The 18,262-nt window shown below is 42.9% G+C and overlaps 1 protein-coding gene across 2 annotated transcripts in view; it reads left to right on the top strand.

The window, feature by feature from the left end:
• LOC306961836 (RNA-binding protein, mRNA-processing factor 2a) overlaps positions 1–14,567 on the top strand; it is a 28,773-nt gene extending 14,206 nt beyond the window's left edge. Inside the window, exons 3-8 of one of the 2 annotated variants that reach the window (XM_079554756.1) lie at positions 1,589–1,627; positions 3,697–3,759; positions 7,044–7,194; positions 7,556–7,704; positions 12,454–12,526; positions 14,438–14,564. In XM_079554756.1, coding sequence (XP_079410882.1) covers positions 1,589–1,627; positions 3,697–3,759; positions 7,044–7,194; positions 7,556–7,704; positions 12,454–12,519 — 468 coding nt within the window. In that variant the 3' untranslated portion in view covers positions 12,520–12,526; positions 14,438–14,564. Of the gene's footprint in view, positions 1–1,588; positions 1,628–3,696; positions 3,760–7,043; positions 7,195–7,555; positions 7,705–12,453; positions 12,527–14,437 lie in introns of both variants that reach the window. The other variant, XM_079554757.1, reaches the window with a different exon arrangement.
• The last annotated feature ends 3,695 nt before the right edge of the window (positions 14,568–18,262 follow it).

Here is an 18,262-nt window from a genome sequence, read left to right as displayed (position 1 = left end):
GCGCGCCACTGATGGACGGCCTCTTAGCTTAATCCTGATTTACTGTAATGGAAATGTAAACGACGTACATCAACCGAAAGAATCCTTTGGTCAGGTTTAGCTTTGCACTTTATCCATGAATCAAGGAGATCCAAAAGAGGTTCTGGTCCTATAATGTTATGGGCGATGATGGATGATCGCAAAGATTAGTAAAGTCTTTTTAGGGAGAAAGAAAATTCTTCCGTCTCCATTGGCAGTTCACATTTAAGTCTTGTATTAACATTCCTGGTTGAGTTTAAAATGTGTTCAGTAACCAAATCTGGATTTTAAAACGGTTTTAAATCAATCATACTTTCAAAATGTGGGGGTCTTTCATCTCCCCCTGGTGTCTTTGGCCAGAAAACCACAATTACAACTTGACTGACACCGGGTCGGAGCCACCAATACACACTAATGGAATCACAAAGAAGCTGCTAACGGGTAAAGCTAACTGCGGGCTAGCACCACTGAAACAGTATTTACAGCCAAGTTTGTGCCACTACGCAATTACACAATGGAGATTTTTTTTTTTTTTCACTCAATGTACAATATCCCTCTGTCTTTTCTGTCAGCGTAGTATTCAAAAACTACTTTAACAAATGCTGAATTATGAATATAGTTTTCTACTAAATAAAGATACAAAGACATGGAGAGGAGCAAAGTGGTTCAACAGCCCATAAATAATGGAGAATGCTAACATGATGCTACATCTTAGCATCGGGCTAATGCGATTATCTGGCGCGGTTATCTAGTGCTAGCTACAGCTGTTGTTTTTTCACTTCTACTGAACAATCTGCTGTGAGAAAATATCCATATGGGCCTGATTTACACTTGACTTTATGTATGTGTGATAAATAACCAGAAAATAGCCAAAAATCTTTAGAGAAACACAATTTTCCCTCTATTTTCCCCCTCAGCTGATGACGCTCTATGACGAGATGCCGTCTGTATCTATCTTCAGGGAAACAGTTTTTCACTCTTTTTTTTTAGCCATTTTCTGGCGAAATATAAACTTGTTTATCACATACAAATGAAGTCAAGTCTGAATCAGATCCATATGGATATTTATTCACAGCAGATTCAGTAGAAGCAAAAAACGTCAGTCATAGCAAGCGCTAGCTAGCGTTAGCACAATGAATTAGCATTCTCCCTTTTTTTTTTAATGCATTTATGGGCTGTTGAACCACTTTGCTCCTCTCCATGTCTTTGTATCTTTATTTGGTAGAAAACTATATTCATAATTCAGCATTTGTTAAAGTAGTTTTAGAGAAAGTTTCGATTTTACTTATACATGACCATATATGGGCGATTCTAGAGGTGCTATCTATGGGCTCTAGGGACATGAGTTACGTAGTTCTGCTCTAAAATGACTTTTTGGTGTGTGCGTGTGTATATGAGACGGACACAATTGTTATAACAGTTAACACAAATGTATGAAGCTGTTCCTCAGTCGACTGGACCTGGCCTGTGAATCTAACATTGATGTTCCTCCTCTGCTCTGGCTGCTGTGTGTGCAGTGAGCGAGTTCATGTGACTGCTCACTGGGTAACCGGCTGTGTCTTCTCCACAGGGCTATGAAGGGTCACTGATCAAGTTAACATCAAAACAGGTGAGTCTGCAGCACACGCGCCTGCACGAGGTGAGGGGAGTCGGGGAGAGTAACGTGTTCATCGCCGAGCGTCTGCCTGGTTACACTTCAATCAATCACAGGATGCCTGAGGATGCAGAGGCCTCGGGTTTATGCTGGGGATGAAGCGTTTGCTAATTTATCAATAGTATTCGCCATCTTGATAGACGGCATCCAGCTGGAAACATCTGGATCATTCACAAGTAGCGATGATGGATGGCTAATGCTAACAGCTATAGGAAAAATACATGACTGTCCGCTTAATGCCGCTTCTTTTTATTTATATATAGCAGACCAAAGATCTTTAATAAAACTCTAGATACGACATGTCCATAGTAATACGTTAGAAACAAATGGAAATTCTGGCGGCCATCTTGTGGCCAACCCAGTGTAATGAAATGAACACTGATTTCCTTGATACTGTTATCTAGTTTTTGTCATTTCATGACTTTGATAATTGTGCCTGACCTTATGTCAGATCTGGCAAGAAAATATATATATATTTTTTTTGCAGTTTTTTGCAGACATTTCAAAGAAATGGCCTGGTCCTGACTGAGAACTAGACTTGGAAGTAATACTCATTGTGATCGGTTTCTCAAATTCTGCCGTTCAATCAACGAAAATGTAGCTCCTGGTTTTGCGTTGGTTGCTATTGGGGTTAGCCTCGCCGGCCAGTCACAAGATGTTTGCCATGACAACGAGCACCATGTCCGATCTAGTTTTATTAAATGTCTTTGTGGCAGACGTTATGATTTAGTATCTCCCATATATCAGTAGGAGCATGAGAAGTTCCAAGCACAAGTTGCGTAATACTGCGTTAAACGCCTCCTTTCCAAGACGTCTCTAATGTTTGAAGGCTTGTTTTACCCAAAGGACATGTGGGGAAATTAAATAGGTAGCGTTCAAGATTTAGAATGTGGTGATGTTATGTCAGATGGAGGGCAGGCCCAATACAACTCTATGGGAGAAATACAGTTTTTGTACGAAAGTTAACTGATTTTCCTCTTCAGTGTGTGACAGTGATTGCATTCACAAACCTGTGATATTATTTTTATGTCTGAAAGTCCTTCCTAAGGACGCTCAAGTTTAGAATATTGCCCCCACTTTTGGATGCCTTTGAGGAAATAATTGGACATTGGTTTATATGTGGACGGAGGAAGTGAACTTTTTTCGTTTCATGTGGATTCTTCCAGTGTCTTCAAGAAATATTTACCAAAAACTAGGAAAAAAAATCAGCGTTACCACAGTTACCACAGTTACCACAGTTACCACAGTTACCACAGTTACCACAGTTACCACAGTTACCACAGTTACCACAGTTACCACAGTTACCACAGTTACCACAGTTACCACAGTTACCACAGTTACCACAGTTACCACAGTTACCACAGTTACCACAGTTACCACAGTGGAATTTTCAGTTGCCCTCCACGTTAATGTTAAACTATTCACCTTATTCCGGAGGTTCGCGTGGGCGCCGGCATGAATTGTGCCCGCCCCTTTTCTCCTATGTGTTAACATGGGGCTGGAGAAGTCCACATAAAATCAGTCACTACATGAAAACAAAGCCGTTTTTCTGCCGCACAGAGAAACGCAGTGTCGACATGTCGGTGCAAATGAACATCGGACATTTTACACAAATCAATCGACTAAACATCAGATTTGAGGGCAGAATATTTTCCCTCGATCTCCGTTAAAATGAACAGGCTTCGCGCTCGACCGGAAGTGTCTGGACAACAGGTGCCGAGACAACGTAAAAAGTGGCAAAAGTGGGCGGGGCGGAATAAGGTGAATAGGCTCTTTAGAATGTTGTGATGTCATGTGAACACCACCTATTTGGACAAACATGCTGGCTCAGGCTGATGGTAGAATATTTATAATTATTTCAATATGATTGGTGTCTCCAGATATGAGGTGATATAGATTTATACAAATGCCAGTGGATTTTGCTCAGAATTTGGGAAACCTGATTAAAACCCACTGCTCAGGGTGGGGCGACTGTGGTGCTGTTTGGTGCACTGTTTTCTGGATGTCTGTTCTGTGTCTTGCAGCCTGTCGGGTTTGTAACCTTCGACAGTCGCTCCGGAGCTGAAGCGGCCAAAAATGCACTGAACGTAAGCATCCCTCTGTTTTCCTACACGGTCTCATTCTCCAGTGTTCTTTTCAACATGTCTGTTCGTTCTTCTAACCTGTGCTTTGTCCTACAATAACTGGGAATACAAGATCATTCTCTCACAAAGACTCAAAGCCAACCCAATGTCTCTTATAATTCAATGGCAGGGACATTTTTGGAAAGAGGCCAGAATCCCGTAGACTTTACGGTAGTTTACTTTGACCTTGCTACACTCCCTTCTTAGTCTGGTCCTACAGCGGGGCAGATTCAGCCAACGATTGTTCACCTTGTGATGCAAGCACCGAATTTGGTATGAATTGTCTCTGGGGCCTAAACTTTCAGAAAAGCCCGTTAGCCGACAACATGGCAGAACAACAACCTTAAAATAGGTACTTTATGTACTTTTTTATCAGCCTGTACAAGGTTATATGTCGAACACAGCAGACCCATTGATGCTCTGGTCCTCATCGGTTATCAGTGGTCAGATTCCTGGTCTATTTTTACTAAGTAGCAAAGATAAAGACGGCACCGGGTCATACAAGGGGGCGTGGCCTTGCTGAGGGGGAAGGAATTATGTTTTGGGAAACACCATTTTCCACTCCTTAGTAGTTTTCTGGCAGAATATAAAAGTCTAAATTGAGCCCATATGGTCGTTTTTTCACAGTAAATTGTTCAAAAATAGTAAAAAATTATAGACTGTTGAACCACTTTGCTCCTACATGTCTTTATAGTTTTCTACCCAATAAAAATACAATCATAATTCTGCATTTGTTAAAGTAGTTTTGGAGTAATTCTAGAAAGTTTTAGATTTTTCTTTTGTTTTCCCCCTCAACTGCTTCAAACATGACCATATATGGGCGATTCCAGAGATGCCGTCTGTATCTCTTGTATCACTTCCCATAAGAGCGGGACGGGGCAGGACAGACGGACCATTTCCTTTTCCTAAAATGAACCAATCTGGCCCAATGGGAGGTCCAAGTCGCTCCGACCTGGGGCCTTTTCCGCGGTGGGTTTGGAGCCGGTTAGATGAGTCGATGAGGGAGAATGTACCGCACATACAGGAAGCCTAAGAGCTTAGAACAAACACAGAGCTGGCCTGTTTTGGTATTTGTCATTTTAGGTTGGGCTGAAATGTTTAGCCAAACAAAGTGTTAAAGGCCCTGATTTGTTTTAAAATGCAAACAATGAAGGAGAAAGTCACTAAATATGTTGTGGTCTAAATTCATTCCCAACTTTTGTGACGTCCCAATTCTTCACTGGGACAAGTTTATAGGCTCATTTCACAACATGCAGGGTCATTGTCAGACATGAGTTCATGAAAATGCTTTAATTGGATTGGGTGTTTTTCCTAAAAAAAATATGACTGTACAATATACTAGTGGAAGACAAAAAAAAAAGTTTGCATTTGACCCATCCTTCGATACTGCTGGGCCTGTAAGGAGCAGTGGGTGCACCCGTGGAGCCAGGCTGATGGTCCGACTCACCTGCAGGAGGATCAGCCTTTTGTGCATGTTTTTTGTTGATGGGGGAGGGGGACCCGGAGGAAACCCATCCAGACAGAGAAACATGCAAACTCCACACACAGCCCTTTACCACCGTGCTGGTGCTGGTTCTTTCATTTTCCACTGAAAAAATGCCGGCTCTTGGTTCCAAAAAACTGGTGCTGGTTGGGAATCCGTTAAAAGCTGGACCAAGAAACGAGCACCAGTGAACTTCCTGCAGAAGCCAAAACGGTCTCTGTGGAGGAAACTAACGGTAGTTTTGCTTCATGCTCTAAAGCTACAGCTAAACAAGAGGGAGCAATTAGAAAGAAGAAATGAAAATGTTAACGGCTGCTGTGACAGGAGCAGAAACTTATTTTTGTAAACAGAAGGGTCTGTAGTAAGATTTTACTATCCATGTTTTATGTGACGGCTGACTTCCCGAAGCGTTGCTATGGCAATAGGCACAGCTCTCATTTTGGTGGAAAAGCAAGTCGGCTCTGGACCGGCTCTGGACCGGCTCTGGGCCAGCTCTGGGCCAGCTCTGAACCGGCTCTGAACCAGCACCATGGTGGAAAAGCCCTAACAAAAAGGTCCTGAAATCAAACCTCGGACCTTCTTGCTGTGAAGCAAGAGTGCTAACTGCCCTGCCACTGCGCTGCCTTAGCTAGTTTATTATCAATGGTTGTATCTGGTTGGGTCATACACTGGTGATTCAATGGATGCAGCCCGGCCGGCATCAGACGTTCATTGCTCTAATGGAACCTTCATTGAAACTTTTTGAGTCATTATTGGACACATTTCCTGTTTAAAATACATTTTAAATGCTTTCCAAACTAGTTGAATCCATTACATTTACCTGATGAGCTGCTAAAGTGTAGGACAATGGGACAGAAAGCTAAAAAAAATACAAGACTAACTCTGCTATATCTTGATCTTCTGTTGTAAGACCCATCAGCCACTGCAGTTTAGATCTGAAAAACTGAAACTGAACTTTTAGCCGTTTTCAAGTGACCCGTGGTTGTTCTCGTTTAAACTCTTTGCCGCTAACGGGCTTTTCTGCAAAAACAAGGCCCTGGGCGTTTATGACGAATCTCGTGCTTGTATCACAAAGCGGATGATTCGTCCCCAAACTGGGCCGGATCTGCTCCGCTCCTATAGCTTTCCTTATGTTGCATTACCACTGCTTCGTTGTTAACTCCTGTTCTCTGTAGCCACACGTGTAGTTATTGGCCACATGTCGAGTAGTTGTCACCACTAGGCCACGTTGGCAGTAAATCTAACACCTTTTTAGCCCTCCTATACCGGCATCACTCAGACACACAGCAGGCGCACTCAGACGGACACACAGATATTCACCTGCATGTGGGCACAGCGCTTAGGGCACAGAACACCAGCAGGGTTTAACCACCAACGACTACACGGTCACTCCGGCCGCTCTCCTCCCGTGTCCGAATACCAGGCGTGTCCTGCACTAGACTAGGGGAACTTGGACATTTGGTTTTTAAATACAAAACTTGGAATGACCATGCAGTTCCATATTGGCTTAAAGAGGGGTTGGATACTGAAACCCTGCTGAAAGTTGGCACTCATTTGGCTTCTGTCGCCATTTCACTTTGACGCCAACTCTTAGAACTATTACGGGTCCACCTGCCGATTGTGCAGGGGCCGCAGTGAAGGGCCGCCCTGGGTATTGAAGCACGGTTTAAAGGAGAGGAGGCCGAGGTGAGCCCGAGCTGAAATCCTAACTGAGCCACGTCCCTTACATACTGTGTCCCCGCTCCCCTCATCTCTTTCCCCCCAGGGAATCCGATTTGACCCCGAAAGCCCCCAGACCCTGCGCTTAGAGTTTGCTAAAGCCAACACGAAGATGGCAAAGAGTAAGCTGATGGCCACACCGAACCCCACAAATATCCACCCCGCTCTAGGAGCACACTTCATTGCACGGGACCCATGTAAGTTTACTGCTGCACTCTCTAGGCTCATCCACTCACACCCTGCAGTGCCAGGACTCGATTGGCCTTTTTTCTCTCTTACTGTTCCTGGACGCTAAAGAGAATCTAACAAATGAAGGACTAACTCACCCTTCACATGCATGTGTCCTCTGACTACAAACAGCCGCTCTGCTTCTCGGCGGGAAATTCCCCTCGGGGTCAAGTCGGCAGTTGCTTTGGCTCTCAGCCTAAACACCTGCTGAACGCATCCATTACGGCAAACGAATCCGTTCCAAATATACAAAGTCTGATTTAGATCATGTGAGGGAGACTTTTTGTCGTTTTTTTTTTTTAAGTTGAGTGTTTCCCGGTGCGTCCACAGATGACCTGACGGGGGCAGCACTGATCCCAGCCTCTCCTGACGCCTGGACCCCGTACCCCCTGTACACCACCGAGCTGACCCCCGGGCTGCCTCATGCCGCCTTCACTTACCCTGCGGCGGCTGCAGCGGCCGCGGCGCTCCATGCCCAGGTGAGAGCGTGAACTGAACCACTGGTCTGATGTTCGACACGCGAGTATTAAAGGCATGTTCACAGTGATCTCTGCTGCACGCTTCAGCCTGGAGGATCAAGACCCAAATACTCACTGCTCACTAGTTGGCCATGGTTTTAGTTTAAAGGGGGGGTATTATGCTTTTTTCAGTCCCCAGTCTATATCACACTACAATGATGACCAAACCTTCTGTTGGTCTGTGAATGCAGTAAATTAGAATAACTGCCTTGTATAAAATTGCTCTCTCAAAATGGCTGTAGCGAATGTCTTGATATTGGCTTGTTGCGCGATGTGGCTACGCTAGTTCCTCTGAGCTGAAGTTGTGGGCGCTAGTACTTCCTGTTATTATTATCCGTTAAAGAAACAGGCCACCGTTTTTACATACTGAGATATGTTCTTACCTTAGCTTTGACGAGTTCTTTAGGACCTGTCTGATCTTCCCCCGTGCCTTCAGTCACGTAAACACAGCGCAGACGGCGTTAGCATTTAGCCTCTCCCTCTCTCCTCTATAGCTCCAAAACAGGTCAAGATAGAAGCTACCAAGCTCTTCCACGTTTTCCCTATTTAAATATGGTTACGTGAAGTAAAGTAAAGTATAATTACACAAAATTAAACATGTGGATTTTCTAAGCGGATAAAAGGGGGAACTATATTGTAAGGCGTAATAATACCAGGAGTAATTTGAAATCCGCACAGTAAAGTGAAGATTACTGCACGGATTTTGAACGACTCCTGGTATTATTACGCCTTACAATATAGTTCCCCCTTTTATCTGCTTAGAAAATCCACATTGTTTAATTTTGTGTTATTATACTTTGTAGTGGAACACTTCACGTAACCATATTTAAACAGAAGCTACCAAGCTCTTCCACGTTTTCCCTATCTTGACCTGTTTTGGAGCTATAGAGGAGAGGGGGAGAGGCTAAATGCTAACGCCGTCTGCGCTGTGTTTACGTGACTGAAGGCACGGGGGAAGATCAGACAGGTCCTAAAAAACTCGTCTAAGGTAAGAACATATCTCAGTATGTAAAAACGGTGGCCTATTCCTTTAAAAATTTGCTTAGACCCGTTCGAATCATCATATTTTCAAGAGATTCTGTGGTGGACAGTGAGTTCCTGGTAGATGGTCACTTCCTGCAGGTGAACGAGTTGCTGTACAGTGTAAATATGTCCGTAGAGGAGACGTCTATGTTTATAAGGATCAGTGAGTTTGTCTTGAAGCTAAAGGCTAACATTCATTTCATGCATTATACAATTTGAAATAGTGCCTCACATATAAACTAATCTGCATATAAAACATATTTTTTTTAATCTGTTTACTTTTATTCCATTTTTATAGCATGTTAGCCTTTTAACTTCAAGACAAGCTATCAATCCTTTATGATCACAGGTTTCTCCTCTGAACTCATTACATCCTACATCAAGATTTGAACACACAGTAAATGATCATCTACCAGGAACTCGCTGCCCACAACATAATCTTTAGAAAATATGATTATTATTCCAGCAGGTCCGAGCTGATCTCTATAGGAAAAGAATACAGACAGGAAGTACTGGCGCTCACAAGTTCAGGTCAGAGGAACAAGCATAGCCACACCGTGCAACAAGCCAATAGGCCTCTGTCACTTTAAGAACCTCTGAGCCTTTCCGACACGCCCCTCCACACGCTGCGGTCGGTTACTCGGCTGGTGACGAAAGCTCGGAGGCGTCTCCAGGAGGTGGGGGCGTTCCTAGGAGGACTCAGGCAAACCTATCCCTAAAATGGCCGCCATCAGAGTTTTTACAGATTACTCAAAAATACGTGAATGTGCCAAGGCAACACTTCAGGCATGTTTTTAATGAGGGAATGACATAATAACATGTTAAGCTTGAAGAAGTCCATTTTGCATAATACCCCCCCTTTAAATAAAACTTCTCCTTAATTGAGTTTTATTTGTGTATGATAAAGGAAGCTTCAAACATTCACAATGGAAACTAAAGCAGAGATTTGTGTTGTGTTGTACTTTAGTTGTTATGTAAATGTTGTTTTTTGTGTGAAAGCTCTAAATTAGTTTGCATTTATAGGCTCTGTGTACAGCAACATGATTAACTTTATAAAGCGACTGTTTCCTCTTGGTTTGTTCGAATGAAGACTTAAGTGTTTCTTGCAGAAAAAATATAAAAGTGCATATGACAGATCCTAATGCTTTTGAACATATGACTTATTTAGAAGGGTGACAACAGTTGCGTCATGTTGTTTCAGTGAAGCAGCAATTTAATGAAGAAAAGTTATTTTTATTTGGATTTTTAAGCTGCTGATAGGAAGTGTCCAATAAGGAAGTGAAACTATAAACATCACAAGAATAGTCAAACAAAACACAACTGGGTGCATTTTTTAGCCAACTATGTTTTAGCAAATGTGTCACAGTTTAAACCGAGCATGGAAGAAAACGTGCTGCTTTTGTATTATTACATACAGTGTGTTTAAAGGGGCTAGATGCAAGTTAGTAATTTTATGCTCACTGCTGCCACCGCAGGTCTTATGTGTAACTGCAGCTTCTATATTAAGCTCGTGCATGACGGCACTTCGGACCCGAATTAACAACTTTTTGAGTGACAGTGCTGGATTTTAGAGGCAGTTGTGGTAAACAGGTCTGATTCTACACATTAGGACATGGCTGGAACATGTGGGGGGAGGAAAACACTCACTTTTAACATTTTTAAACTCCGTATAGTCCCTTAAACTTTACTCAGGATGTAAATAGTTCAGCAAAAGAGACTTAAGTTTTCATAATTGTTAGAGAAATGGCAATGGTGTTGGAGAGGATAGATGAAGAATAGGCAGCAGTCTGGATGTCTTATGCAGGAGAAGTTTATTTACCATCGGTGCGGGACCCGGAGACATGAACTCCAGACATTGCGCTAGTCCTACCATTTAAGTCTGTCTTTGCTTCACAGAAAAGGGATACATACCCTCTCAGAGCGTCAGACTGATACACAAGCAGACAGTGGCTGAGAGTCTGAGCCTCACAGTCAAGGCTATGACAGAGAGAGCACGACTGTACAGCCTGACCCAGTATGATAAATGGTGATTTAATGTTATCCTCTAACAATATTAGCCAAGCTAAAGGCTAACAATAATTTAATGCTAACACGTTTTTAGGCTTTTAAAGGAATCGTTCAGCTTTTCCATACTGTGATATGTTCTTACCTGAGCTTAGACGAGTTGATGTGTGCCTGTCTGGTCTTTGTGCCCTTGGAAGAGCGTGGTGGCTTCTAACTTCACCCCTGTTTGGAGCCATAGGAATACATTGAGAGAGGCCAAATGCTAACAACATCTTTGGTCTTTTTACGTGACTGAGGGCACACACAAAGACGAGACAGGTACACATCAACTCGTCTAAGCTCAGATACGAGCATCTCGGTATGTAAAAACGGTGAACTATTCCTTTAAAGGAATAGGCCACTGTTTTTACATACTGAAATATGTTCTTACCTTAGCTTTGACGAGTTCTTTAGGACCTGTCTGATCTTCACCCGTGCCTTCAGTCACGTAAACACAGCGCAGACGGCGTTAGCATTTAGCCTCTCCCTCTCTCCTCTATAGCTCCAAAACAGGTCAAGATAGAAGCTACCAAGCTCTTCCACGTTTTCCCTATTTAAATATGGTTACGTGAAGTGTTCCACTACAAAGTATAATTACACAAAATTAAGCAATGTGGATTTTCTAAGCGGATAAAAGGGGGAACTATATTGTAAGGCGTAATAATACCAGGAGTAGTTCGAAATCCGTGCAGTAATCTTCACTTTACTGTGCGGATGCCAAATTACTCCTGGTATTATTATACTTTGTAGTGGAGCTCTTCACGTAACCATATTTAAATAGGGAAAACGTGGAAGAGCTTGGTAGCTTCTATCTTGACCTGTTTTGGAGCAATAGAGGAGAGAGGGAGAGGCTAAATGCTAACGCCGTCTGCGCTGTGTTTACGTGACTGAAGGCACGGGTGAAGATCAGACAGGTCCTAAAGAACTCGTCAAAGCTAAGGGTAGAACATATCTCAGTATGTAACAACGGTGAACTACTCCTTTTAAGCTCGATGACGTTTTATTTTCTATTTACATTGAAACGTGGACAGAAAGTCTTGACCCTGCACCGGCCAACAGGAAATGGGCCGAACACATTCCGTGCACACAGACTATTGGGCTTTGTCTTTTTCGTAGCCAAATGTAGTGTTGAACAATGGCCGTGTTCCTGGGTCGCGTGGAGGTCAGCGCGGACTTCCTTGTGTGATGTAAGGCTGCGGAGGTGATGCAGGAGCCGCTCGTACACGGCTCAGTGTGGGCACGCAGGAATGTGAGCGATGCATTGCACAAACACTTCTGCCTTGTAAGAAAAGTGCCGGCTTCAGTGTATTCTGACGGAGCAGGAGCCGCCTGCGTTGGCTCACGGCGAGGTTTCTTAATCGAGAGTTGCTGAAAGACGGGGACGGTCTCCAGCTGCGTTTGACTTTGTCCTCGTTCTGCGTGAGCGTGTGTTACGGTGCTGCTGATGGGGGTTTATCAGGTCCACACAGACTTTGCGCCGTCCTGCTCCATGGCTGTTAATTACCGCAGGAGCATTGTCCTCTGAGCTCCCCGCTCCACATTCCCATGGCTTCAGTGAGCACAGTTAGAGGGGCTGGTTCCCACTGACAGACGGGCCCCGGCCTGGTGAGGCTCTGTGTCATCATTGTGTTTGTGTCTCTTTAGATGCGCTGGTACCCCACTCCATCCGACACTTCCCAGCCCGGATGGAAGTCCCGGCAGTTTTGTTAGATGTTTAGTGAGTAACCTTTGGTCCATGTTCCCCCCTCCCTCCCCCTCCTCAACTGCACTTTCTTCCCCTTCCAATGTGCAGCACTAAGAGTCTTAGGCTTTCCGTTCCCAGTGTGTCATCACCATCTTTTGGCAGTCCATTGTTTGGTGTTAGTTTTTGGGGGGCACGGCATCTTTTATGGTGTAGGTTCAACAATGTCCATGATGTTTTTAATACCGTAAATTCTCTAATACTGGCCTGTATTCCATTAGAGGCCGGGTCTCTAACAGTGGCCGGGTTCACGGCTGGCGGAGGCAAATTAAAGCCTGTCTCTAAAACAGGCCGGGGCTTTTATTAGAAACTATAAGTAGAAATATTCCCCAAGTTAGGAATTTGTCTCATACTGGTGTAAATGAAAACTCACGTGCAGGAAGTAAACAAACGGGAACCCGGAGTGGAGCTGATCCGAGCGTAACTTTGACACAGATTTAGACACTTTTCAAACCTTCAGTGACGATATTTGGAAACAGGACAAATAATGTGTGACCCTTAACCCCCACCTTAACCAAGCTCTCAGTTTGGCATCACCCAAATCTAAAAGCTTAAAGAAAACAACAAAATAGTGACAAGATGAAAACGAAAAGATGAAAATCAAAAGAGCAACAAAAAGGTGACAAAAATGGGACGAAAACATGACCAAAAAAAGCAATCAAAAGGCAATAAAAAAGTGACACGAACGTTACAAAAGGCCGACAAAAAAGTGACCCAAACTTAACGAAAACATGACAATAGTACGATGAAAAGCATCAAAAAAGCGCAACAAAAAAAACATAATAAACGTGATGATAAAGCAGCAAAAATCGACGACAACATGACAAAAGTTTTGATCACTTTTGAAGGTCTTAGCTTTTAAATGAGGCATTACTCTGTTGCGGTCCCGTTGAGAATCTTTGGGTAAAGCCAAACTGGAGACAATAAGCTTGGTTCATGTGGGGTTTAGGAGGTTAATAAAATCACCATCGCGTCTTCAAAGCACGTCCAGCTGCTCCGTGTGCAGGTCAGTCCCACACCTCAAAATAACTCCTCCCATCAGCGCGAGCGTCTCGTCTTCTCTCGGGTCAGTCTCATGATCGATCACAAACACAAACGCTCCGTCTAAACTCGCCTTTTACACAAGATAACAACAAATAATCCGGTCCGCGGTAAAAACGAAACAGAAACCTGCAGTGACACTGATGTCAATGCTCCGCTAACAGCAACGAAACACTTCCTGTTGTCCCGACAAAATAAAAGGCGTCAATGTTGCAGCTGCTGGGAGAGGGTTTGCAAAGTAAATAAATTAACCTAATATTTTAGGTTCAAATGGACACAAATCTTGTTTTTCTTCATTCTACTGGTAATCCGTTTCAGGGGCGGATCTAGTAAAGGTCTTGCCACCCCAGCTGCCACCCCGTTGTCATGTGGTCATCTGCCCTAGAAGCTTTTAGAGGCTCACTTTTTTTTCTTTTTTTTTTTAACAAAAGTTTAAATTGTACCCGAGTTATAAACCCCCGACTTATATTATGGATAATGCTACTATTTGAGTATAATTTTGGGGGGGCTCAGTTTGCATCTAAACGGAAAAATTTCCTTGTGATCAAGCAAACCTTGCGTACCCCCCGCTATAAACCTTCGACATTGCCACCCCAGAAATGATCCCTGACCCTGCTTTGCCACCCCGTGATTTTGGTTCTAGATCCGCCCCTGGTCAATATTGCTCAAATAGAAATAAAGGCCTGGTTCTAATAAAGGCCTGGTCCTCGATGTGCTTGAGTAAATAAAAGCCTAAATATTAGAGAATTTACGGTATATTGTGTATCTTTTTAGTTCTGTCGAGCTTTTTTTTTAAACACCGAACCCTTCTCTGTGGTAACGCGTCTTTCTTTCCCCCCCACACAGGTCTCCGGGAGCCACGCCTTCGTCCAGCTGAAGTGAGGTTTTGCCGAGTTCGACGTTTAATTTAATCAGGTTTATTTAACGGACTTTAGAAACAGTATTTATGTCCTCCCCTTCCTTTTCGTTTTTCGAACGGACGGAGGGCGCGGGGGGGGGGAAGACGCATCCTTTCGCCGTCGACCATCTTGAGCTCATCCTTGGCAACTATTGCGGTACCTCGACCACCTTTTAGCGCTTCAGAAAAAAAAACACCTCGGATACGAAAACACACCCGCGGACGACGACGGAGGAAAAACCTGCCACGTCAAGCTCCGAGGGAAGGGGGGAGGGGCTTAGAAGTGTTAAGTATTTGCATGTTAGTCTTTTCCGGCATGAATTTTTAGAGCGCAGAGTTGTGTGTAAATTTCCGTCGCGTACTTTGTGTTGCCTCTTTGTTTTTGTTTTTCTCCGTAGACGGCGAATATCGAGTTTTGTTTCTGTGGAACTTCGGTCTAGGCCCTTTTTTGTGCGTGACTTATCTGGCATGGGCTTTTCTTTGTTCGTTTTTTTTGTGAATGCATCTTTTCTGACAATCCCGAAGTCCTTTTTACGTGGCCATATCAGTGTCCGTCATTATTTGTGCAAGAAGAAGAAGAAGAAAAAAAAAAAGAGAAATATTTGTACTTTTTTGTGTGCTACTAAATATTGAAACCTGTATAAGTTTGGATGTTTAGTCGTCTCGGTGTTCATTTTTTTGAAACTATAATCCTGTTTGAAGTAGTTTTAAAAAAGAAGTGCAATTTGTTTAAAGTGTGGGGGGGGAAAGGGGGGATTTGTCAAGAGTATTCAGAAAGAATCTTTTTTTCCGAATGTGAAAACTGTGCCGCGAACAAAACGGGGGTTTGCTTTTTTGGGGGGGAAAGAAAGAAAGAAAGAAGGAAAGAAAAGGCGTTTTGAAGGAATTTCGTTTGTGGTTTAGAAACATGTTTGTCTATGTATCTGCTGTGCATAAGATGTAACAAAAAAAAATGACCCATCTTATGAATAAAACAAGAAGTGAATGCATCGAATGGTCGTTTGATTTGTCAGATGTTGGGCATTAATAATGGATCCGTCTTTTGGCACGGGTGCATTAGCGTTTGCATCATTCGAGCTGCTGCTGGTGGTGGCGCTGACCTCTGCTCGCCGGACCACGAGGCTCCCGGGAGAACGAGGCGCTGCCCTGGAAGCGACAGCTGTGCACATGGTCACGCGGTGATGGGGGCGATGCGCTCTTAAAGGTGACAGATGCAACAATGGGGACACTTGAACGCCGGTGTGAGCGGTAAACACGATCGAGCTCGACGTATTGGAAAGGGCTGTGTGAGCAGACCTTCCTCATGGTTTTTATTAACCCCTTAACTCCCACCTGAACCATTTTCTCCAGTTTGGCTTTACCCCTGTCCAAAAGCTTCTGGGGAAAAAGGTGTGAAAATGGCAACGAAACAGACAAAAACAATGATTGAAATGTGACAAAGTGAGAAAACGTTGACAAAAAAGTGACAAAAATTGAACAAATGTGACGAAAAAATGTACAAAGATACGACAAAAAATTGATAAAAAAAATGACAAATTTGACAAAAATTACAATTTTTTTACATAAATGACAAATTGACAAAATGACTTGTGACAAAAATACGACAAAAAATTGATAAATTGACAAATGTATTAAATTACAAATTGATAAAAATTGAAGAAAAAATGACATGTGACAAAAAAATTACAAAAATGACAAAAATTTGACAAATTGTTAAATGACAAAGTTGGAAAAAAAAATAGAAGAAAAAATGACAGACACAAATTGACCAAAAAAGTGACAAAAAATTGACGAACAAATTGCAATGTGACAAATTTTTTTTTTACAAAAATATGACAAAAATTTGACAAATTTGACAAAAGAAATGACATTGATAAAAAAAATTGAAGAAAAAATGACACATGTGACAAAAAATGACACAAATGTGACAAATGACAAAGTTACAAAAATGATTTGAATACCCAACAAGAAAAAATGATGGAAAAAAATCTGACTTAAGGAAAAAGATCCTTTCGGTTCAGGCGGGAGTTAAGAGGTTAAAGGAATAGGCCACTGTTTTTACATACAGAGATATGTTCTTACCTTAGACGAGTTCATTTGTACCTGGTCTTCACGGGTGCCCTCAGTCATGTAAACACAGCACAGACGGCGTTAGCATTTAGCCTCTCCTCTATAGCGCTAAACAAGGTGAAGATAGAAGCTACCAAGCGATTCTACTTTTTCCCTATTAGTAGTAGCAGTACTAAGTAACTCTTGCCCCTAGAGGCCATAAGCACAACTGCAGGTGTTGTAGCAAGTTACGATTTTTTAACTTATTGTCTTGGAGAGTCAATACTTCGCTGACAGGAAAGGCGAAGGGAGAGAGGGATATTGTGCATCCAATTATACTATGGATTTTTTCTCACTCAAACTTGGCTGTAAATACTGTTTAAAGTGACATTAGCTCGCAGTTAGCTTTGCCCGTTAGCTTCTTCGTGATTCCATGAAAGTATGAATGAGCCTTTAAGACGACGCATACATATTTCTGCTTTTTATCAGTGGATGTCCAAGGACTAAACCACCAAAGACCATAAACTCATGACCCTATGATCCCTAACCGGTTGCTCCCCACAGAGCTACACGAACAGTATGGCGTCTCAATTATATACAAGCCTATCTACCATTTTGCACTGCACTTCAATATGGACATGAAAGAGAAGAAACGAGATGGCTCTTGTGCTTTACACATTTTCTGCCCATTTTGTCATCTGGGCAGATTCGCCTCTTCCCCAAAGTTTGCCCAAAAATGCATTTTGAGAAAATGTCCCTGAAATGACAATTTCCCAAAGGAGTCCATGGAGAGACATTGAATCAGTGCAATATTTAAACATGTCCTTGTGAAGATTATTTTGTTTAGACTAACAAAAATGGACTTCTTGAGTTTTAGGCTCCCCTCCTGGAACCGCCACCTTAATGTGGTGGAGGGGTTTGAGCGCCCGCATGATCCTGGAGCTCTGTAGTCGGGGGCTTCGTGCCCCTGGTAGGGTCTCCCATGGCAAACAGGTCCTGGGTGACGGGTCAGACAAAGAGCGGTTCAGAAGCCCCTTATGAGAGACCAACAGGCCCGGTTAATCGTGAGGCCGTCCTTCTGTGGACCCACCACCTGCAGGAGGAGCCATAAGGGGCTGGTGCAATGTGATTTGGGCAGCTCCAACGACTGCCCCCACGACCTGGCAACGGACAAGTGGAAGAAGACGGATGGATGGAGTTTTAGGTTTTCAACACAAAGAAAATTACTTGACTGTATGCACCTAAATATTTGTAGATTGTGTTAAACATGTTCACAACAAGAAAATCCATCTAAAACCTCACATCGGGCATAGAAATGTAGAAAGTCTTTGAGCCGAGCACTATGGGCGCTCCTGATACTGTTCAGAGAGCCCTGGTTCAAATCCCTTTCCGAGTGTGCAATAACATCAGCTCATTTGTCCATCGTTTGACCCAGTTTGCTTTTTATAAACTTGATTTGCCCCTTTATTTCTGAGATAAGATGGGACTTTACTGAGCTCATAATGGAGGGGGTGCAAAATAGTCTGGAAGTGAGAGATGTCTTATATACAGCATGATGAATAGAAGGCTTCAAAGGGCAAAGGTATTACATAATAAACAAAAAGAAAAATTGTGTGACATATTCTACAGTATGGCTTTAATTTGAAATCTCAAATGCTATAATTGAACATACAAATAACGTTAATGATTAAATGAAGATGGAAAGACATGGCAAAGGCTTCTTT

The sequence above is a fragment of the Gobius niger genome, assembly GCF_951799975.1.
Source record: "Gobius niger genome assembly, chromosome: 4".
Classification (NCBI taxonomy): Eukaryota; Metazoa; Chordata; class Actinopteri; order Gobiiformes; family Gobiidae; genus Gobius; species Gobius niger.
Note: the sequence above shows the minus strand (reverse complement) of the source record. Positions and strands in the feature narration are given on the sequence as shown.